At 42.6% G+C, this 24,500-nt stretch overlaps 1 protein-coding gene across 6 annotated transcripts in view; it reads right to left on the bottom strand.

The window, feature by feature from the left end:
- SAMD7 (sterile alpha motif domain containing 7) overlaps positions 1 to 24,500 on the bottom strand; it is a 47,641-nt gene that overhangs the window by 5,578 nt on the left and 17,563 nt on the right. For 3 of the 6 annotated variants that reach the window (XM_053305100.1, XM_053305101.1, XM_053305095.1), the window contains exons 1-7: positions 19,070 to 19,313; positions 11,748 to 11,908; positions 10,845 to 10,971; positions 9,412 to 9,548; positions 5,092 to 5,170; positions 2,976 to 3,658; positions 1,078 to 1,199 (exon numbers count right to left, since the gene is read on the bottom strand). In XM_053305100.1, the coding sequence (XP_053161075.1) occupies positions 1,078 to 1,199; positions 2,976 to 3,658; positions 5,092 to 5,170; positions 9,412 to 9,548; positions 10,845 to 10,971; positions 11,748 to 11,850 (1,251 nt within the window). In that variant the 5' untranslated portion in view covers positions 11,851 to 11,908; positions 19,070 to 19,313. Of the gene's footprint in view, positions 1 to 1,077; positions 1,200 to 2,975; positions 3,659 to 5,091; positions 5,171 to 9,411; positions 9,549 to 10,844; positions 10,972 to 11,747; positions 11,909 to 19,069; positions 19,314 to 24,500 lie in introns of those variants that run through there. The other 3 variants (XM_053305097.1, XM_053305099.1, XM_053305098.1) reach the window with 3 other exon arrangements.

The raw sequence follows: 24,500 nt of genomic DNA, 5'->3' as shown, positions 1-24,500 counted from the left end.
GGATAAGGTTTTACCAAGGCTTTAGAACAGATATGGGTCTATTGCTCTTAGCAGTATAGTGGCTAGTCCTTGTGAGGCCTCAGAATATATATTCAACACAAATACATAACTCCTCTTTGTTATACTTGTATAATGTTGCTTTGATATGGGGCTTCTAGCAGGGCCAGCTAAGGACTGATGGCTCCCCTGGCAAAGCCTGGTTTTGGTGGTGCCCCAGTCACCTGTGCAGGAACCCAAGCACCACCTTCGCGTGGGCGGGCACCTCTCATCACCTGAGCAGGTGGGTGGGTGCCCACACGGGCAAAGGAGTTGGGTGCAACAGTGCACCCCACAGCTTGCCACCCCAGGCCATTGATGACCTCCTAGGCCATTTGTGCGCTTCCCTACTTGGTGCCCTAGGCAACCACCTGGTTTGCCTAGTGGATGGGCCAGCCCTGGCTCCTAGCAATCTCACATCCAAGAGACTGACCAGGCCCACACCTGCTTCAGCAATTATTACTTTATTTAATATATTTTGTTTCAACATTGATATTCTGCATTTCTATATAAATCGTTCTCTAGGCAGCTTGCAAATAAAAATTATGCCAATGACAAATTAAGGCAATCCCAACAATAAAACAAACGGTAAAACGGCATCATGAAAACCCCACATCAGCAGCCAGCAAACTGAAAAAGCAGTATCAGGTGCACCCTGATCATTCACTTCGTCCATTTAAATAAAAACAAACAGTGCAATCCTGTGCATGTTTACTCAGAAGTAAGTCCCAATGTGTTCATTGGGGCTTACTCCCAGGAAAATGTATAGGGTTGTAACTGTTAACTCTTCTTGGCACTACTGGAACATATGACACACATTTCTGCATTTTGTTTACTATTTTAATATACAAAAATTTAGCAGTGCATTCCAGCCAAAGTTAAGCATATTCAAGTCCCATTAATTTCACTGAGTTAAGCACATGCATAAATCTCTCTCCCATCGAAATCCATGGTGAACGATCTTTTACTGTATTCCACTTTTTCATATTGTGAGTCATCTATTTATGAAAGATTGCACAATTATTTAATGAATAGGGCTACCTGTGCATACTCTGAACACCCTGGAAGGCTGATGATAAAATTGTATACATCTTCAATGGTCCATTTGCGAATATCTTCAATGGAAGAAATGTCTTCTCCATTTAAAAGCAGGCTGGAAGCACCTATGAGAATTGTGGCAGGGAGAATCAATGCATTCAGCGATTGGCACAGAAACAAAAACATATTATCTAATGGCTGATTCCCTGCTTCATGTGGAGTGGCCAAAGGTCAAGCAGAAGGTCTCAGGTTCAATCCCCAGCATCTCCAATTAAAAGTATTGGATGATAGGAAAGACAGCTAAAGACCCTGGAGGGCTTACACCAGCCACAGACTTAATACTGAACTCAACAGACCAATGGTCTAAGACAGCTTCATATGTTAAATGCATGTATATAGGGTCTGCTATACACAGTCAAATACACTGCAGCAGTTGGGTGTAATTAAACCCCAATGACTGCTTCTCTTATTTTGGAACAGGCAGATGATGACAATGACTTTTGTGGTTAGCTAAAAGAACTTTACTTAAAAACTTTGCCATTTCCTACAAATTTCTACAGAAATAGTATGTTTTTTTTAGTGTTTTCTGTAGATTAATGCTTTCAAAATACTAATAAAATAATAATTTTTGCCATGGGGAAACTTTCTTTTTCATTTTTAGTTGCCAGTCTGTTACTTCATATAGAACATGTTGGATTAGTAAAATTGTTTGGCCACTGCATGGCCACTCTTGCTTATTGTGTATTTTAAGCTTTTTTTTTCCTCTCTCTCTCACACACAATAAGCTGGTTGTGGGTTTTTTTGGGGCGGGGGGGTGAACGCTACTCATTATCAAAGGCCATCATGGTTAATAATTCTACTAGGGTCATAATTTTAAAAAAAACACTACCCTGTTTATTCACTCAAAATCTACCAGTCGACCCTTCTGGGCTATAGACCACAAGCCATGTAGGGCTTTAAAGGCCAAGACCAGCACCTTGAATTTAGCCTGGAAGCAAACTAGTAACCCATGAAGTTGCCGCAGGATGGCTGTAACACTTGTGAAGCGACTTGTGCCTATGAGCATCCTTGCGCCAGCATTCTGGACCAGTTGAAGCTTCTGAACAGTCTTCAGGGGCAGCCCCACATAAAGTGCATTGTAGTAGTCCAATCTGGATGTTACCAACGCATGAGTGACTTAAGTCAGGTCTGACTTTTCAAGTAGGATATCTTCACAACATTCTTGGAAGGAGGTGATCTACAGCAGGGAAGGGGTCTTAACTCTTTCTCTGCCTGCTGTGTTTCCCCTGCCAGAGACCCATCTGCCCTGGACCTGCAAAGTTGGTTCTCCACCACAAATTGCCCTCTCTTGAGGATGGTTTGAAGACAAAAAGTGGCCACTCGGGTGATATTTCACACAGTTTTATTGTATGTTTTAATCCTCATGAGCCGCCCAGAGAACAATTTGTTACGAGACAGCTAACAAATAAAGATGTTGATGTTGATCACGATGATATTATTATTATTATTATTAGTTTTGATGTCACGTGTCATTTGGCTCTGACAGCACTCTATGACACCACCATGGCTCCTCAACTTCTACAATTCCATGCATATGGATTAGACACAGATTCTGTATCAGAAATATCTCAGGATTCCTCAGAATTAGCTTAAATTAATTTAAAAATAAAATACAACTATAATATATAGCAAGATACATTCTTTCTACTATATTCACCCAATTACATTCCAACATTGAAATTTCATCAATAAAGAACAGTTCCTATACATTGACCTTTAATTAAACCATATATATTGTGTACTGTCCAGAGCCATTTGGATGGGGTATATAAATGTAGTAAATAAATAAATGTGATAGATAGATAGATAGATAGATAGATAGTTGGCTTAATTTAACTTACCTGGGGGTAGCAGTGGGTTGCTAGGTACTGAGAAGCCATATGGCAGAGCAGAGAATGTGAATGCTGATGGATACACATACTTTTCATCAAAGGCTGTACAAGGGTTGTTGGGATCTTTCTCATTTCCATTGCTGCAGCCATTGGCGTCACTGGGCATTTCGTGGGTGCCAGAATTTTTTCTCAGATCAGGTTCATATTCCTTGTTGTTTTTGGCAGATGCAGCAGACGGCTCTGTGTGTACTTTGCTTGGTTCATGCTTGCTGAGCATCTCTGCCTCGGTTTCTTTTTTGTCTTCTTTCTCCTCGTAGACAGTCGTGGAAGCAGGGTCCATGCCCTTGTCCTCAGGATGGCTCTTAGTAGTGCTGCCATTACAATCGGCGGTTTTGTGATTCCCAGCCCTTCTCCCAGGGCGACGGCCGCGCTCTCTCTGTAGAGTGCCGATGGGTGGGTAGGGGCTGGTAGCCATTAGCATGGTGTTGCCATGAAGTTCATCAAGGCCAGTTCGATTGACATATAAGTCATTAGAAAGGTGGCCTTCAGGCACTCTGTGTCTCCCGCGGAAAGCAACTGGGCTGGCTGGGATGCGGTGGTAGAGGAAAGGGCCTTCCAGCCCCAGCAGCCCTTTGCGGTGAGCTTTTTCTATTTCTTTTTGTTGAAAAATGGCGCTCATTTCCATCTCCATCCTAGGCAAGTAATAGGGGAATAAACAAGGAGAAACAGCATAAACAACATATGAGAACTTTTTGAAAGTCTTTAAAGACACACCTGTTCACCCAGGCTTTTAATTAAATATTGTTTTAACAGTTTTATCATCGTTTTAAAATGTTTTAAAAATTTGAATTGTTGTATTGTTTTAACTTCTACTATGTCATTTATTTTGTTTTAACTACTGTTTTAAGTTTTTTGTTGTTGTTGATGTCATTTATTTTAACTAATGTTTTTAGCTTTTTGTTTGTTTGTTGTAAACCGCCCAGAGACGTGAGTTTGGGGTGGTATAGAAGTGTGTTAAATAACAACAACAACAACAAAATATAAAGATCTTCAAATCGAAACTGAAAGGTTGTGGCAGAAGAAGACCAAAATAATCCCAGTAGTAATTAACACCCTAGGTGTAATTCCAAAACACCTAGAAGAGCACCTCAATATCACAGGGGTCACAGAAATTACCATCAGTCAATTACAAAAGGCAGCTTTACTGGGAACAGCTTACATTTTGTGACGATATTTATAACAACAACAATAATATTGACAATAAAATTCAAGCATCCCAGGTCCTTGGGAAGGACTTGATGTATGGATAAAACAAACCAGTCAATAACATCTGTCTGACTCTGTGCATAAAGAATAATAATAAAAAGAGGTATGTGTGTGTAATTGATTATCATGAGAAATGCTGTATAAGGGCAAGATGTTTGGCTTCCACCTTCTTCAGCTGCTCTGAAAGCGGAAATATCCTGCCCTTATACATCACTTCTCTTTTGTTAATCAACAATAAATGTATATTTATTCATTTTGATTAACTGCATATTTCCAGATAAAACTCATATGGAGAGCTGTTTGAAGCTCAAAATCTATCAAAATCTACCCCTTTTTCTATATAGATGCATGTTCAGGGCATATATATGCCCCATTTTATCCTCACAACAACTCTGTGAGGTAGGTTAGGCTGAGAGAATGACAAGGCTAGGATCGCCCATTTAGCTTGTGATGGAGCAGGGGGTTGATCCTGGAGTCTTCCCCATCTAAATCCAGCACTCCAACTACTAATCTCACTAGTTCTTAGTTTGAGAATTTTCAGCTACTTATTTTTCCCCAAGCAGAGGTTACAACAAGGGTAACGTGTTACGTGAGCAGTTTTTTCTCTCCGCACCCTTCTCTTTTGACCTCTTTCTCAGAAACTAGTGCCTGTCTGTATTCATACATTTATGTATTGATTTCTTTATCTCAATCCAGTCTGGCTAAACATGCTCAAGGAAACTTGAAAATGTTCATGATTGCTTACATCATTATCTTCATCTCTCTAGTGAAGAAAACTATTAGAAAAGTTAAGGGGAGATCTGCATTTTGTCTCATTACATTTTTTTACTCTTAGGACACACATTGCATTCATTTTTACCTGGCAATATTTTGTTTCTGAACCAATTCCTGCCTTCTGGTCACAGCTTCCAGGGGCTCTGGCTGAAGAAAACTATATCCTTACAAACAAAAAAAATAGTAATGAGTTAGAGATTATTAGAAGTCACAGTTGAATTGTTCTCTCATGCAAATTGAATGAATGCAAACAGAACGAATGATCTAGCTATTAGAAAAGTGTGGTGGTGATGGTAGTGTTATTAATAATAATAATAATAGTGGTCTGACCTCATATATAAGCATAGTGGATAAAAGCATATCCACTCCATGATAATCATGGAGTGGACTGCATAATTACTGTGGCATTTTGAGCATGGGAACTGGGGCATGTGGTGGATCCCATTTTGCGGAATTCAGTAGGGATGTGCACAAACAGGTTCGTGCACTAGTTGGGCGCTATTGGGAGGGAGTGGGGAGCAGGATCTTTTTTTAAAAGGAGAGCAGGTCCTTACCTGCTCTCCGCTGCCGCATGCAGCTTCCTGCTGTGGCAGCGCTTCTCCCAAGAACCCACGTGTGGCACCACCACACATCACATCCACATATGCGTTGGCACCATTTGCGTGGACACCATGCTGACCATGCAAATGGTGCCTGAGCCTGCATAGATGCCATGTGCATGCTGGTGCCGCAGACGCCACGTGCATGCTGGCAGTTCTTTGGACAAGCACTGCCGCTGCAGGAAGCTGCATGTGGTGGCGGAGAGCAGGTAAGGACCTGCTCTGCTTTAAAAAAAGATCCTGCTCCCTGTTCTCCACGGTGCCAAACCGATTCGGACCTCGGTTCGTGCACATCCCTAGAATTCAGTTGCAGTCTCATTGCAACACGTCACGACAGCTTATTACATGCCTAGAGCTGTGCCAATACAAGCTGTCTCCGTGGTATTTGATATGCATGTAGGAGATGCCTCAGGTAACCATTCTCCTCAGTCCTGCCTGTACCATAGCACTTCTCTGGCTAGTGCTATGCCATACAAGAACTTTGCATAGCCCTTCTATGCCACATCTAACAATGGTGGCTTTGCTAGTGCAGCACTCACTTCTTTTACGCAGTGTCCCTAATGAGAGCTTAATTTCTGGGCTCTGTAATTGGGAAATCAGTAGCTCATTAAAGAGCTACCAACGCCTCTGCAATGTTTCTTACTGTGTCTGGAGGAATATCGCAAGGAACATTTCTCCCAGCAAGCTTGTTACTTGAAATGCCAAGCTGAAGAGCTGGATTAAATACGCATAACAATCTCAATTATATTTGCTTATAAGCAGGTCCATAGTGATTTCAGTAGAATTGATTCCAAGTTTTTGTGCTTGTTTTGCAGCCTTCAGAAAAAGAAACATATCTGCAGGTTCTTAATGCCAAAAAATAAAAAAAATCCCCAACCCATGTGGTTTTTGCAGTGGTAGGAAATTTTGCAAGTTACTACGTATAACATTCCTTAAAGGGCACAGTGGGCTTTTCAGACAGCACCATCAGACACCACCAAATACACTTTCTCAAAGTGTCCCTTTTCTTCAAGAAGGTTATTCTGAAAAATGTTGAAAAATGTTGAGGGCATGTAAACATTTGCTAAGAAGGACAGAAGGTTTATTATTCATAATGTGCCAAAGATAAAGAATTTGTAATGAAAAAGATACATGGTATTCTGGTATCCTTTGGTAGCTAGTGAAAAATTTCTAGCATGTGGCTGAAGTGACTCAGTGACCCAAATTACTGCTAAACAAGCCAGCTTCCTTTCCCAGCCCATTGTAAAGATTAGGATGTACACTATAGCATCCTCACCCATAGATGGCAGTATAGCCTTTTCTCATTCATATGCTCTGATTATTCCTCCTCTATTGAATGTGTTCTTAATTGGGGGGCATATTTGCTAATTGTATCCTTATGACAAATTGTATCCTCTTGACAAATTCCTGCCTGTTTCAGGGGAAAAACCCAGGTGTGGTGTGGAAGAGTTGTGATTGGCTATCTTGTCCTTTTCCTTTTTAAAACATATTTTAAATTTAAGGCAGCTGTGATGTGAGGTGAGTGAGGGCTCTATTTTTCATTAGAGCAGCATCAAATAGCAATGGATTGGGGGCAATTACATCCAAACCCTTTACAGCAGCATGCGGGGCAACCCTTTCATGTGGCAAAATCAGGCGCTTGCCTTGGGTGGCAGATTATTGGGTGGCCTGCTGGGCAGCAAGATGCCCCCTGCTGCTGCCATCAGAGCTGCTCTTTGGGACCGATGTGTGCCTCTCTTCATACTCATTGCAAAGCCTGCAAGAAGCACAAGGAGAGAAGAGGAAATTGCTGCCAACCTTCCCTGCCCTCAGAGGCTTAGGGTGAGGCAACATTTGGTGCCTTGCCTCAGGCATCACAACTTCTTGGGCCAGTCTGGCACCATGCTGTTTCCACAAGTGAAATCCCATCCTCCCAATGCTGCAATTAGCCCTGCAGCCGGGGGTTGGGATGGGGGTGGGAATACAAGTACCTATACAAATATGCCAGGAAATTAGAGCATAGTTCTCTGTTCACAAAAGGAAGCTGCATTTGGGGGAGCAGCTTCTGTTCGTGGAATGGTAACTTAAAGCCAATCCTTGGATATCTGCAAGACTTACATTGCTTGGTGAACGGATGTTTACACCAAGGCTGGTTCACCTGTGACCCCCGTGTACATGTGTACATGTGACAGGAACTGGGAGCAAGCACCAAGGTTGCACACCTTCCCATATTGCATGGACAGCTTGTGGTATGTTTGTTCGTTTATTATATTTGTACACCATCCCAAACTTCCATCTCTGAGCAGTTATAACAGCATAAAACAAATTAAAAGAAGAATGGAAAACCTTAAAACAATTTAAAAGCACAATGCTAGTTAAAAGCTTGGGTGAATAAATGTGTCTTTAAAGACTTTCTAAAAGTTTTCAGAGATGGGGAGGACATTCCAAGGTCTTGGGGCGGCAAGAGGGAAAGCCCATTCCTGAGTAGCCAACAGATGAACTGGGGGCATCCGCAGAGGGATCTCTCTAGATGATCTCAATGGGCAATGGGACTCACAGGGAAGGAGACGTTCTCTTAAATACCCTGGGCCTAAGCTGTTTAGGGCTTTATCGTTTATAACCAGCACCTTGTATTTTGCCCAGAAACATATTGGCAGCCAGTGTAGTTCTTTTAATACAGGAGTAATATGGTCTCTTCGACATGACCCAGAGACAAACTTGGCTGCCGCATTTTGCACCAAATGCAGCTTCCGGACTATGTACAAAGGCAGCTCCACATAGAGTTGTCGGTTCGGTTGTGGCCCCTTGGCTTTGGAACGCTCTCCCTGAAGAGCTTCGCCATGCTCAGTGTTTTTTTAAAAAATCTCAAAATGCACTTTTTAAAGGAGGCTTTTTAATGCTCCATTATTGTTTTGTTATATCTGGTAGGTTCTTTAGCTTTTTATAATTTTCAGTTTTAATTTGAACCTAATAATTGTGGTTTTTAATCTGAATTTTTTTAAAAAAAATAGTTAATTTTATTACTTTTATTGTATCTGTGTCTATCTTATTGTTGTGAGCCGCCCCAAACAGTAGTGCACTGGAGGAGCAGGGTATAAATATTCTAAATAAATAAAATAAAATAAAATAAAATAAAATAATGTATATGTGTATATGTGTCTGAATAAATAGGCCCCACTAAAAATCCCAGCTACCCATTTACACAGCAGTAGGGTTGCATGAGCATGGCTTACTAATGAAGACATTTGTGTTCTGGTTCTGTCTGGTTCATGTCAATAACTTCATGTGCAGTGGGGACAAGCATATGAGCCCAAAGCTTGCTTGCAGCCCCAAGGTGCAGCAGTATGGAGATAAACCAATGCTGCACATCATGTAAGGCAACATCTCCAAACTGTAAGATTAACAAATATATTACAACCACAAGAAAAGGTCAAGGTCGGTTCAAACAGTGATGATCATAATTCTGTTTTAAAAGCAGCACTCAAAAATGCCCACTGGAAAAGATGGGTTTGACTACCATCCAAAAGCTGAGCAGTGAGTCGGTGGTTTCCTTCCAGAGGATATTGTGTTGCCACAACAGAAATCCCACCCACCCCCAAAATCCTTTGTGCTCACCTACCATACTTCAGATAGCAGGGGATCCTCAGAAGGGCCTTGGAAAGACTCAATTATATAGACATGAGCTATTCTTAAGAACTGAGCTTTGTAACTGATATTTCATTCTGTTATATTCATTGCTTTTATTAGCGGAACCTGAGGAAGAACCTAGTAGTGACCATTCAGTTTTTGCACTGCTGCTGCCTGGAATACATGAAATGAGCTCTTACCTGGTCCTTGGTAAACACGATTCGATATTAGGTTTGGCATGCTCGCATGTTGTGGGACTGAAGGGCCAAGGTGGGAAGCTAGGTGCATCTGTCTTGGGTCAGCTGGTGCCAACATTTCAGTAGAAGGCAACAAATCTCTGGGTTGGTAGACAAAAATCTAGTGAGTCCATGCAGAGTGTGGGGATCATTGCATTTTAAAAGTCTAGCTTCTGTACACAAAAGGCTATATGTAGGACAATTTCCTGGACACCAATTAGCAAAGTAGATCAAACAGCCGGTGACTATTCAGTATCCACAGCCCTGGAGCACAGGTACATCTGCAGCTAGACAACCAGCCAGAGCACTGCCCCACTCATGCGTGGACTGGTTGAAGATAAGCAGAGCCATCAGCCCACTGAATGGAAGGTCATTAGTCAGCTGACCAGAAAAGCGCTATAGCTTATAGAAAGGAAAAGAGCAGAGCAGCAAGGGTCCGAGGGATCTCAGGCACTTCTAGAGCTGCCAATCAAAATATATGCTGTTTCATTTCTAAATATTATACAGTCAGAACAACAGCTCTTGTGAATGCTGAGCAATTCCTTTACCACCTGTGCCACTGCTATGCACAAGACTGATAGATAAATATGTTCCTTTAAATATACACGGAGCACACTTCCTAAATCGTTCTGCAACAACTATATGCAAATAACCATTCATTTAGATGATAGATAATAGCTTTCTATGTAGACAGAGTGCTCTGAGGTCTGGGTTAGGATCCAACAGAACATGGGAGAAAAGAGAGAAGAATGGAATGTTCCCTTGCCTCTTCCGGTACCTCCCTTTATCCCGTGAGGGTGCTGTTCATCTGCATGGCCACTCTACACATGCTCCAAATGTTGGTTTAAACAGGTATGTGTTTTGAAGCATGTGTAGAAGGCCATCTGGATGAACAGCCCCCTTATGTGGTAAAGGGACATGTTGGAAGGGCACTGAGATGTCTGTCCCAATAGGCATACTCTTGGTGCGTCCCCTTCCTAATTGTGTGTGTGTAGGGACGATACTGTCCAAACCAACCCCAAACCCTAAGCAAGCAACACCCCTGCCCTGCACAGCGTCTCTCTAGTGGGTGTTGCTGGTGTCTACCTTGTGTTTCTTTTTAGCTTGTGAGCCCTTTAGGGACAGGGAACCATCTTATTTATTATTCCTTTTCATGTGTAAACCACTTTGGGAACTTTTGTTGAAAAGTGATAAATAAATACTTGCAATAGTAGTAGTAGAAGCAGACACGAGTCATGGAAATATCTAAATATCTTCTTACTTTTTGTATTCTGAATTGCAACACTCTGTGGTAGATGACTCCTTATTTGGATGCTCCTTAATGGGAGAAGGATATGTTCTTCCTAAATAGACAATAATACAGCCAGAGTCTCTTCTTTTTAGTCAAAAAGGAATACCTTTCCACAAACCGAGGTTCGAACTGTGAAGGAATTGCCTGGATTCTCTGCTGGCCTGCTCCCATTAATTGTGGGTTTACTGCCATCATCTGGTTTCTCATTATCATTTCTTGTCGCTGTCGCAGTTCTAATACAAAACACATAGCATCCTTGTGTAGATGTAGTTTTTATCAGTAAATAATCAAAATCTTAGCAGAAAGTGATTGAATACAGCACCTCTGGCTGTTTATCCCAGAGTTCTAAACTTCAATGATAAATTATTTCACATACATGCCTCTATGCCTGTCTCATGCAAAGGAAAATGAGATTTAAAGAATATCTACCGTATTATGTGCTGGTAAAATTATCTGCAAGCTTTTGAACTAGACAAAATGTTTTATGTTAAATATTTTTATCCTTTAAAGGATATATAATATACATTCTGTATGTTATGTATACATATAATTGATAAAGGTAAAAGTGTGCCATCGAGATGGTGTTGACTCCTGGCGACCACAGAGCCCTGTGGTTTTTCTTTGGTAGAATACAGGAGGGGTTTACCATTGCCATCTCCTGTGCAGTATGAGATGATGCCTTTCAGCATCTTCCTATATGGTTGCTGCCCAATATAGGTGTTTCAATATAGTCTGGGAAACATACCAGTGGAGATTCAAACCAGCAACCTCATGCTTGCTAGCCAAGTCATTTCCCGCTGCACCATTAGGTGGCTCCTATAGCTGATACTGCACTTATAATAAAATTTAGAAATAAAGTTAGTTTATTATGAAATGCACAGAACTTTTAATTGGATGGAAGCCATTACTCGCAAAATCACCCAACACCAGTCTGAGCTCCTTGGAGGAAGAGTGGTATACACACATAAATAAAACCCAAATGTCCCCTTTGGCCTTTGATCCTGCTTACCGCCTGCTGCCATGCCACTTGCTAGCTGGTATAAATGCTTATCTTCCAGCGTTCCTTGCTCCCCAAGGATAGACATCTTTCTTATGTGATCTCGAGGAGTCATGCTATGGAGGGATGTGTCTGAGTTTTTCTTCCAGAATTATCAATGAAATTAGTGTTTGCTGAGAGAAGAACAAAGAGAGAGCAGAACACCTGTGATCAGCCTGGGATGCATTCTCAGAATACTATCTGTTTTGGAATATGTCGGCTAGATTTGTTAACTAGAACTTGCTAGTGTATTTTGCTGGTGTTGAAAACTGTATTGACTTCTAGTCTATTTCTGGATGCAATTCAAAGTGCTCGTTTTTGATCTAGAAAGCACTAAATAGCCTGAAGCAAAGGTATACAAAAGATCAAATTCTCCCATAAGAGCCTGCCTGTTCCTTAGGGCCATCTTCTGAAGCCTTGTTCCAGCTACACCTGCCATTAGAGGTTAGGGAGGTAGCAACTGGGGAAAGGGTATTTTCTGTGTCTCGTTGATGGAATACTCTTCTCAGAAAAATTCACTTGTCACTGACTGTTTTATTTTTTAGGTGCCAATATGTACTTATTTTCCTAAGCATGCTTGTGATTACTCTTGTTTAATGGTTGTGTTATCTTTTAAGATTGATTTGACTACTGATGATTGCTGATAGTACTTGGGATTGTATTGATGTTATTGATTGTTAGTTGCCTTGTCAGCTAAATAGTGGCAAGATGGGATATAAAGGTTTTAAATACATAAATATGTGCGCCAATACATCAGAAGTACACAAAGAGGCCTTCTTGGTAGTAGCCCCCCAGCAGGGGCATAGCTAGGAGAGAGGGGGCCCGTGTTCACCCCTCTACCCGGTGGCCCCTTGGAGTGAGGGAGATGATGAAGAAAATAGGGAGGGATGGAGCTGGGGGGGCCCTTAGGGGCTGGAGGCCTGGGTTCTTTGAACCCATCTGCTCAAGTATAGCTACATCCCTGCCCCCCAGGTTATCAAACTCCTTTCCCTTGAAAATGGCTTACATATAGCTTCCAGAATCCATGAGCTTCCAAGCATCATAAAATTAAAATAAACATCATAGAGGACCAGACTAGTTTAAGTTCATGACTTCTGACTGGTTTACATTCATGTGCCTTCTGACTGTTTGGGGCCCCCGTACTTTAAATGGGCATTAGTACACCTGGTTATGTGCTGGAGTGTGGCCAGCTTGTATATATGGAACTGTGACAGTTAACATTAATACAGGGCTTGACAAATCCTGGGCACCAGGGAGCCATGGCACCTAGAAATTTAATTGTAACATCTACACTAAGGTATTCAGAGACAGAGTTATTAATACATCCCCCCCCCCGCCCCAGGCAGCCCTGTGCCTGTTCTAAGTAAGTTACTTGTAAAGGGATAAAGAGAAACCTTTTCCCTCCACCATGTCCATCACTACATCCAGTAATTTTGTCAAATATCCATTGTCTAACTTCTAAATTGTGGGGCTGGCTCCTAGAACCAAAGCAAATTTGTCAAGGCCTGCATTAATGAGACTCAATGGCATTTTAAGAACAGCCCTGCTGGATCAGACCCAAGGCCATCCAGTCCAGCATCCTGTTTCACACAGTGGCCCACCAGTTGCCTCCAGGAAGCCAACAGGCATGAGGTGAGGACATGCCCTCTCTCGATGTTGCTCCCCTACAACTAGTATTGAGAGGTATCGTGCCTCTGAGGCTGGAGGTGGCCTATAGCCACCAGACTAGTAGCCATTGATAGACCTGTCCTCCATGAATTTGTCTAAGCCCCTTTTAAAGCCAGCCAAACTGGCCATCACCACATCCCATTTTGATCTGTACATTTGCAAAAGCGGAATAAAACAGATGTGAAGCAAACTTGAACTGAGCTAGATTATTGTATCTCTCCAAGGCCTCGGGCAGAAATAATTTCCCCCAGTGTTGTTACCCGAGGCCCTTTTCATGGAGATGACAAATACCAAGACCTTCTGCACACAAGGTATGTGTTCTCCCCTAAGCTATGGCCCCTCCCCGAAAGGATTGTGAAATAGCTAAGAACCTGGGTATGTATAAAAGAATATGCACCAGCTGTCTAGGGCTACATTCATGTATGACTCTTTACTGATCCTATTCTGCAAATCCTGGCTGTACAGCACATTATAGGGATGAAGTCAAGTTAATCTCTACTTTTAGAGTTTTACCCTCAACAAACCCTTCTTGGCAGCAGGCAGAACCACTCACCCAGTGCTAATTCTGTCTCAGTTTATTAGGCAAGAGGTGGAAGGGCAGAGTCTATGGGCTAAAAGCATTTGCATGCACCTAATCATGTCATGAGAGCCAAAATGTACGTATACGATCATGACAAGAAGTTAGAGGGCTGAAGGAAAAACAGTCTTAACCTAATCATCCAGTGCCTGCCATTTCTTGTCCAGTTGTTGAAAGAGGCTATTTTTTCCTCTTCTACCAATACTTAGTTTTATTACTTTAAGGGCACCCAGAGATCATCTCTGAATCTTCACTTTGCTGAATCTCTAGAGAAGGTGCCATCATTTCGTGGTAATACGTGTGCTTTGCATTATGAAGTCACAGGTTCCATTGCTGGTATTGCTAGTTAACATCTCAGGTAGCAGTGTTGGGAACATCTCTTGCCCCCTGCTACTCAAAGTATACAGAACAAGGCTAGATACACCATTGGTCTGTTACAGTCTATGGGTGAAGACAGATATAACATGAAAGCAGAGCCCATAGTAGGTTCATGAGACCAACCTTGCCATGGAGAGGACTATACCATTTCCATTGATATGCTGGCCCAATTGACAGTTTTGGCCTTTCTCACATGCTCCAAGTGGGTTGTCCACTTTTTTATTTTTTTAAAGTTCCTCATGAACATTTATCTGTTCATTTGTTGCCATATTCTTTTGTATTTATTTAAGGAATTAAAATTAAGTGCACAATTGCTCTTGGAATTAAGGCAGAGAGATTTCTTGGAGACTGAGAAGCATATACATACTCATATGGGGAGACAGCCAGTTAGTAACTTACATCCCGACTACATGAAGCACTGATGCAACGAGAGAAGCACTGGCATAACACCAATGCTTCTGAAGAGTTCCAGTCTAATGCTGCACCAGTGCTACTGTTTGTGTGTAGGAATTTCAACAACCTCCCCTTCTCCCAGGTGCCCTCTGTGTCAGCTGAAAATATGTCCCTGAGGGCTGTGTGACCCTCAAGGACCAGTTTTCCGTCTAAGGCATGCACACGTGTGCACACTCACACATTTTTTAAAAAATATCCGTTCAGTTAATTTTAGATCCCGCTCAGGTTGAATCAGGAAGGCCCCATTCTGAATGCACATGTGCACACACTGCCTTGATACTGCCACCCAGAAGAAAACCCATTCTGCACACAGATGAAAAAAAATTAGAGAGAATACTGTCAGGGACATATTTACAGATGGCACAGAGTGCCAAAGGAAAAGGTATGTTTACATTGAACACATTTGGGGTCCTAACTAGACCTTTTGGTCTCAAAATGTTGTGTATGTCTTTACCCTGTGGCTACTTATCTCATCTGTTCTCTCCCTCCTCTGTTTTCCTATTTATTTATTATTATTTGTTTAAAATATTTATACTCCTTGCCTCCAGTGCATAACAGCTCAAGGCGGCTCACAACAATAAGATAGACACAGATACAATAAAAGTAATAAAATTAACTAATTTTTAAAGTCAAATTAAAAACCACAATTATTAGGTACAAATTAAAATTAAATTAATTAATTAAAATTAATTTCCCACATCAGTTGTACGCTTTTCTTTCTAATACGCTTAATCACTTAGTATTAAGAGTAGAATGCAGTATCACAATTATATTGCTCTTATCACATATCCAGTTCAGATTCACAGTCTGCCACACCACCATCATCACATGAGCTCAGCTTTGCAACTGAAATGACAGGCATACATAGCAAACTGAACACTGGTCTAGCTGCCAGTCTTCTCCCTTCCAACATGCTGGGTCAGAGCAAAGTCCTTCTAGTCCAGCATTCCATTTCAGTACATCTGGATTTTCACAAGCAGTACATGAAGGGGATGGCCACCCTCATTACTTTGTCCCAGCATGTGGTACAGAAGCATACAGCTTCTGTACATGGAACTTCTATTTTGTTAGAGTGCAGTGGTTCCCAACCAGGGTTCCGACAGATGTTGCTGAGATGTTGCATTCACACACCAGCCAAACTTACCTCGAAGTCCTTTCGAGATTTTCGGACCCACTACACATACAAACCGGACTTTGTGATGAGAATTCTAGCTCATCTTGACGTATGTCTGGGTTTTTAAAATGCTGGTTTTAAGCTACTTTTTCTGAAAACACTGGAGCAAATGGGAGAGGCACTGACATAGAATCATTAGCATGATAAGAGGCATGCTCTCTTCAGAAATGCAGATCTATCTCTATAAGAGCTTTCTCTCTCCCCGCCCCTTCCCATTGGCTAGAAGGAAAACATGGAGCATGCCATGTGGACTTGTTTCAAAAGAAAACCGAGAGTGGGGAGGGGGCTGCTTCCCTCAATGCCGCAAGTGTACATCAAAGAGGCTTCACTCAATGTTTACCCTGAAGCCTGAAGCCAAGTGCTAAATCTCCCTACTATGAATCTCTCTACTATGCCCTCTACCTTCTCCCCCTAAATTTCAAAGAGTTAGCATTTCTTCATAGAGAGGGTGCTTCAACTCCTTGATCATTCTAGTTTTCCTTTTCATATCTTTCCCAGCTCTATTATAAGCTTTTTGTGCTGAGGTGGCCAGAACCAAACCCAGTATTTGAAATGCGACTGCGCTTCTGGTTTGTGCCTTAGCAGTCGCCATTTTTAGAAGGGTACAGAAAATTCACTGAAATGGGAACAACTTCAGTCACAGCTAATCTTAAACCAAAAATCATAATGGCTGACGTGATGAGGAGAATTACTCAGAGCAGTTCCATTGAAATTAAAATTAGAATTAATTTCAGTGGGACTACTTCAAGGAATTCAGAACAAGCAGCTGCCAAGCAAGGAAGACAGCATCTGGCATACTGTGCAGTGCCCTACGGATTCAAGAAAGGGGCACACACACAGCTTCCGAGCCACTGAACAGCCACACTCAGTGCTTCCAAACACAAGGCTGTTCTGTGCCTCCTGTGTGATCACTGCTGTACGGCTACTGACATTATTCCCAATGGCAACAGTGGTGCAGTAGCGATTATGCATTCCTTAGGAAGCATGGAACAGTCCCGTGTTTACAATCAGTCTGTAGGATTTGGATTGTTCAATGGTTCTGAAGCTGCACGCATGCCCCATTCTCGGATCTGTGGGGCGCTGCTCAGTATGTCAATCAATAAGGTCATTCACACAATCGAAAACTGTGTTCTATGTGGGTTTGGGACCTGTGTACTCCTAATTTGCAGTAGTGTGGAAGCAAGATTAGAGGAAACCCTGGGTAGAAGTGATTGTGTGGAAGCAAGGTAGGAGGAAAATCTATCCATGTTTTCCTCTAACTTTGCTTCCACAGAACCGAAAATTGGGAGCAAACGCAGCTCCCAACCCCACGTAGAACACAGTTTTTGATTGTGTGAATGACCTCATATATTTTGTGATGAGTATCCCTAATGAACAACTTCCAGAGGGGCAGCTGAAGGAAGCACAATAAAGAACCTTGTACACTTTAAAGATGAATGCATTATTGTAGCTCAGAACAGCCCATGTCTTAATAAATGTCATAGTCTTTAAGGTGCCACAAGACTCTTTGTTGTTGATGAGCATTAACATTTCTTAAACAGTGAGCACCTTTTGCTGGAGTATTGATTAATCCATATTGGTACAGTAATATATACATATTTTAAATAACGGTATTTTAAAGAACTTTTTGTTTTCTTTAAAACACAGTGCAAATAATGATTTTTGATAAGAAGAGCTAGTAACATTGAACTTTTAATGCTTTCAAGGATTTTGCACCTTACAAAAAAGATTCGTCATGGCTTCACAAAATGTAAGAACTTTCAACAGTGACACTGCACACTGTGAAGCAAGCGTGGGGCGAGGTTGTTCTTCAGCCCTGTGTGTGTATCTCCAAATGCTTTTATAGCAATAGGAGGACCATTTTGCAGGTCCAGTTAGTAGGCACTTTGACTCTTGCCCTACTTGCTGATTCTTCCTTGCAAATTCTGAAAGCGATTTCCCCCCTAGTCGGTGAGAAATGAACCTGGGAAATGGCACATTGGGAAAGCATTTACTGGGGAGAACTGGTGGCTATAAGAACATAGGAACATAGGAAGCTGCCATACACTAAGTCAGACCATTGGTCTATCTAGCTCAGTATTGTCTTCACAGACTGGCATCCCCTGAGGGGAATATCTTACAGCACTCACACTTCTAGTCTCCCTTTCATATGCAACCAGGGTGGACCCTGCTTAGCTGAGGGGACAAGTCATGCTTGCTACCAAGAATTAAGCATCCTGCCTGCCAGTTCTCCTCTACAAATTAAATTGCCTTTTAAAGTATTTTAATTGTTTTTAAATGGTTTTGAATTGTTCTTAAATGGTTTTTATACTGTTTTGAGCACTGTGTTTTAAATGTTGTGTGTTTTTGTGTCTTTTAAAACTTATTGTACACCACTCAGAGCCTTCGGATGGGGCAGTTTATAAATGTAATAAACAAACAAAGAAACAAATAGGTAAAACAAATGCCTTGCACTATTCACATTACTTTGGCATTGTAGGGAACATGCATTTGCAAAGTAATGTGTAGTTTCTCACTACGTCCCATTGATTTCAGTGGGAAAGCTCTTAAGCACATGCCTGATTCTCCCAGTGAAACCAAGGGGACTTAAAATTATTTACTTCCACCTGGATTGTGCCTGATTTGACTGAAATATTTAAAAAGATCTCTTGAATGTTAGTACTTCTAAAACTTCTGATAGAAGTCTGTTCAGGTGAAAATTAATCTTATGAAGTATTACAGCTGCATTCAGGTCCATAACATAAAACCTGATCCACAAACCATTTAAGTGGAAATTTTTGAGTTCAAACCAGTTCTGTCCCACCAATATTAGTTGGATGAAATCTGTTTATATTCAAGGATTCCCACTTAAATGGTTGGTGGGATGGCTGCTCATCTCCTTTATACAATAACAAAAGCATCATCAAGACTAGAGAACTGCATCATGGCTAAAAACTGCAAATATAAACCCAAGTTTTTAAAATTTGGGCTCACTTTGGTGTTTCATTATGCCAATTATAAAAAATACACAATGAACATAAAATACATTTAAATGAATGTATTTACCTTAAATGACGTTAAAACAGTCCTGCTATTGAGGGATCCCCGTGTAAAGCAGTCTCTCTGTGAAACCTACATTAAAAGAAACTGCAGTTTTCTTACTTTGATCCATTGCATATACTTACACCAGCTGCCAAGCACAACCCTCGTTTTGAAAGAGGGCAAGCTTGCGCAAATATCCAAGGCTTTTTATTTCCTCTGTGTATCTTTGCTTCCAATAGGAATTGTCACGTTGGTTGGCAGCTTTTAAGACACATCACAAGTAGCATGTCAAAAAACTCTTAACTAACGCTGACTTTGCTTTAAATACAAACTCAACTTATCTTGATTAGCCTTCATCCCTGCTCTTAAGCCCTCCCCTCTCTGACATCACAGGCCCTTCTCCTACACCATCTCTTAGGCAGGCTGTAAAAACATAATTACAAGTAGCGCATCCCACTGATCTGCTAAACCTATTTCAACATTTAACCTGTTAAGCTGCTGTTAGCCTTTAAGGTACTTGATGCATTCACTTAATATGTTAAATTGTTCCTGAAATTATGCACTTGGCCACTACAAAAATGATCAGAATTGCTTTGGCTGTTATCTGCTCTGTGCATTTTTCTTCTCCATTGATGTTTAGAAATTGTGTGCATCTGTCACATGATGAGTCTGGTGCCCCAGAATTACTTATCTTGTTGGGTTGGAGAGATTAAAATCCTGTTAAGCACTCTGTGAGGCTAACAGAGGGATCAGATGGCTATACTACTCAAGCTGACAGTTTACTCTTTAATTCTCACTGCCAGTTAGGTAACACCTTTCCTGGACTGAAAGGAGATTCGAAGGGCTTCATTACTGATGTCCTACACAGAAGTAGGGATATGTGAAACTACCCATCAGAATTCTAGGGCGTAAACCACAAATGTTCTTGGTGGCTGAATGGATTCCAGATGAAATGGGGAAGTTAAAATCTATTGGGGCGGGCCACTTTGTACCACATCATGCTAGGCCTGCCTTGAGGTTTCTATGCCATGTGTCTGAGGGCTAGAAGCCTCCACAGCTACTCCAGCTGCCTGCACCCTGTGCATTGGGCCCTCTGAAATTATCCAGGATAGCAGGGTACAGGACCCCCTCCCCCATGTATTTGAGGAGTTCTCCTCTCATTTTACTGAATTCCCCCTTGCCAAACTTAAAAACCCATATCTACCCACCAAGAGTGTCATCTACCCACCGTGAATAGCTCCTCCTCGAGCTTTCCCTTTAACGCTATTCAGACATTCCAAAAACACACCACCACTGCTACACACAGTTACAGCAGTGCAAACAGATCGGAAATCCCATCCCTGAACTGTCAATGCTGCGAAGACAAGGCTGGGGCAATCCAGTCTCACAGTCACCCACCATCATGGATAGGGCTCTTCCCTATTCACACAAAAGCCACTCGAAGCATGAGTGGTGGGGAACCACGATGATCGACAGGTTGAGGGGACTTGCGGCCCATTTGTGCTACTGTACACGGTCACCATGGCAAATTTTGGATTCTCTGAATGGGGCTAGGGATGTGCATGGAACCAGCAGGGGGCGATTCGAAGGTGGGGGGAGGGTGCTCTTATGCCTCCCGCCGCCTTTAAGGGCAGAGGAGGATGCTCTTACACCTCCTGCTGCCTGCGCCACACTTTAAAAGGGTCTGGTGGGGCGGCAGTGTACCTCCCTGCTGCCCCATTGCCTCGTCGGACAGAAGTGACCGGAAGTACCCAACGTGCATGCCAGCCGAACTGCCGGTCGTTCAAACCTGTTCAGAAGCCCGTAAAAGCCCCCCCCCCCATTTAAAGTCCCTGGCAGCCCTGAACTGGGCCCAAACCGGTTCGAATTTGAACTGAACCAGGCCCCTCCTTCAGGGGGTCAAAATCAAACATGCCTAGTCTGGTTTGAATCCGGTTTGGACTTGAACTGAACCAGGCAAACCAGTTTTGTACACATCCCTAGAAGAGAGCGACCACTTCAAAAGGTGTCCAGTTAGCATGGTTTCCCAGTTAGCATGGGGAAAAGGTTTCCCAGTTAGCATGGGGAAAACAAAAACAAAACATGTAAAACAGGCTTGTAAACAGCCAGTTCTTGGAGGCAAGTTATAAGAATCCCCATGTGGAATCACCACCACAAAGAAGTTTTCCAGTGACCTCCCAAGTGAGGATCCTCCTAAAGAGATGTGGTTTCAAGACAGATTAAATAACGATGCCTTCGATCAGAGAGTTATAGAGCCACTAAGAGCAGTGGTAACTCATGATTTAATTCTAGGAGGTGCTTGGGATCTGATACAATGGGTAAGCCGTGCCAAGCCGCTTGGCAACAGTGACCACTTTTAAGTTCAAACATATATGTGGGTGGGGATGTCAAGTAGCTTGTCTGGAGACCTGCAATTAATCACATCTTAAAAGCCCAGGAGGAATTATGCCTGCTTTTTCTTTTTTATGCTGTCTAGCTTAATTCACTGCTACTCAAATTAAACCAGCATGGTGAAAATACAGCAGTACAACCACCACAATAGAAGAGCACAGGGTTTTTTTTAAACACACACACACACACACACACACACACACACACACACACACACACACACTGATGGATTGTGGCAGACCCCCTCCAGATATTTACCTATGCCTTTACCCTTTAAAAAGTGTCAGAAATTTTTCTTACTTTCTGGCTCTATCAGCTTGTCCTAAACAGGGGGGGCACAGACCAAGGCACAGCTGTCTCCGGTTCCCAGCAGCTGCAATTCTGTCTCTCCCCCATCCCCATTCATCAGGTAGAGCTCGGCAGGCTGATTTATTCTCTCTCTCTCTCTCTCTCTCTCTCTCTCTCTCACTCACTCACTCACTTTTATACACTGCCTCATGTAAAATCTCTGGGTGGCTTACAAATTAAAAGCACACACCATCATTAAAACATTCAACCATGTAAAACAATTTAAAATAACTATCAATAAAACTTTAAAAACATTTCTACCTGATGAATGGCCAGCCTACAGGCAGCGCTGCTCTTATTAATGCCAGGGTGGGATGGGAGAGAGAGGGGCGGAACCAAGGTTGCTGGGAGCCAGAGGCAGCTGCGCCTCAACTGGCGTCCCACTGGCTCATTAGAACAAGCAGCTTCTGGTTTTCCAGAAGTCCATAGGGAATCCAGCCATGGCTCCTCCTGCCACACTAGAGATAACAACAGCCCATTACTGAAAGGGCGGTCATTTCATGAGGCAAAGTGAGATGGTTACCTAAGGCAGAGATTATTGGAGTGCCAGTGGGGCAGCAAGATGCCTCCCACTGTTGCCACTGGAGCAGCTCCTCAGAATGATCTGACCCTTGCAAACTTTGCAAGGAGCGCCACTCCTCACTTTCCTTGCAAAACTTCTAAGAAGCATGAGGAGAGGAGAGGAGAGGAGAGGAGGCCACTGGCAACCTTCCCTTCTCCCTACTCCCTATGCCACTTTCAAAGCTTGCAAGGGTTGGTTTAGAAAGGGGGCTGGCCTCCACTAGGAGAAGGGGCAAGGCAGCATTTGGCATCTTGCCTCTGGTGTTGCAAAACCATGGGTCATCCCCGATGACATTCTCTTTCAATGTTGGCAATGAGCAGCCACTGGGGGTAGTGTATGGATTTTCAGGACTATAGTACTGGAGGAAGCTGGATGGCTTGCGTCTGCCACAGGTGCACAGGTATAGCAAATGATCTGCTTAGGTACGCATGTGTTACACCAGTGCTTCCTGCAGCAAACACCAATGCTTCCTGCAACAAAAACCGCCCAGAGACACAAGTTTTGGGCAGTATAGAAATATTTTAAAGAATAATAAAACAAACAACTAATGTGAGAATGATAGATACAATACATATCCTTAAACATTCAAGCAAAAGTGTGGGAGCTACTGACTTCCAGGTGCATGTACATGGGTATTTAAAAACAGGGTTGTACATGGACCAATTTTTGCGTTTCGGTTCAAATTCGGACCAAATTTGAACTGAACTGCCAGTCCGCGAACCAATTTGGTTGAACTGTCATCCAGCTGGTCTGTTTAATCGAACCAGCTCGAAGGGCTATGCTTTTAAAGGGGGATACAGTGAGGATTACAAGCAAAGGGGAATCCTGGCTTTAAAATGTTTCTAAAGTGTGTCCAGGGGCAGTGGCGAGAGGGCACTTTTATGTAAGGTGCTTACTGCCTGGTCCAGCTGCTGTTGCAGCAGCTGGTGCCATTCCTCAAAGCCCCGGTGCTCCCCCCAGCAGCCCGCTCACGCGGTGGTGGCGTGGTTCCAAAACTGGCTGGCCTCCACACATCCACAGAGGCCAGGTCAGTTTCAGCGGGCTGAAGCGGCAGGCTGCTGGAGGGGAATGCCGGGGTTTTATGGAGCTGTAGCAGCCGCCAACTCAGTAGCCAAACCAGACAGTAAGCCCCTTACAACTACTTTTAAAGGTGCCCTCTCACCGCCCCCCTGACCACCCTTCAGAAGACTTCTAAAGCCAGGATCCCCCCTTTGCTTGTAAAGGGGAATCCTCATTGGATTCCCTTTTACAAACATAGTCCCTCAAACTGTCAAACAGACTGCCACGGACTGGGCTCAGTTCCGTTCAATCGCAGACTGGCCCACCTCTCCTGGAGGGTGGCTGAGTTTGCGACTGAACTGTCGAACCGGCCCAGTTCATGGTGGACCAGTTTGCTGTCAAAATGCTCATACACACCCCTATTTAAATACATCTATAATTTGTACATTATATTTTGCTTCAGGAAACACTGGTATAATGTGGGTGTACCCAAGCAAATACAATCACCAGATAAAGTATGAAATCACTCTTATTGTATCTCGTGCATTTTTCTCAATTTCCCCTTGGAGGGGGGGAATGGCTTGTTTTGGTTTTTGGTTTTTTTCCTCTTAGCAAGTACACTTTTGTAATAAGCAGTTCTGTTAGCACTACTTTTTGTGGGTACAGTATTTCCATGGGCAACTGCTGGGTGAAGGGGTACCTCGGCCCACAGTTGTTCCTGAAGCAATGAAAAGCTTCCCATCTTACTGCTGCTTCCTGGTCTTTCCTCCACTCCACACATTCCTTTCCTCCAGCCCTCTGATATTCTAGTATGAATAACTTCCAGTTTCTCAGTTATGAAGTAAACAACAAAACTTTAACTCTTTACATAATGAGTCCACGTTATACTGAGAGAGAAATACTAGGTCTGCACTGCTTGCCAGTCCAACTCTAATTGAGGCGTTGCTGAGGCACTTGGCAATAATCTTTCAAGTCCAACCCTTGTAAAGAGACAGTATCCTCACAGCTCTCTCTTCCAAGAAAAACAAAAGAACAGAACATTGAACATAGTCATGACTTTCTGTAAGTCTTTGGTTCGTTTTTCTCAGCCTTGTGGATCTACAAAGTGTAGGCTGCCTTTCAGCTATGGCTTGTCTTTGTTGACATTGATTCATA

The sequence above is a fragment of the Hemicordylus capensis genome, chromosome 3 (genome assembly GCF_027244095.1).
Source record: "Hemicordylus capensis ecotype Gifberg chromosome 3, rHemCap1.1.pri, whole genome shotgun sequence".
Classification (NCBI taxonomy): Eukaryota; Metazoa; Chordata; class Lepidosauria; order Squamata; family Cordylidae; genus Hemicordylus; species Hemicordylus capensis.
This window is presented reverse-complemented; position numbering and strand designations above follow the sequence as displayed.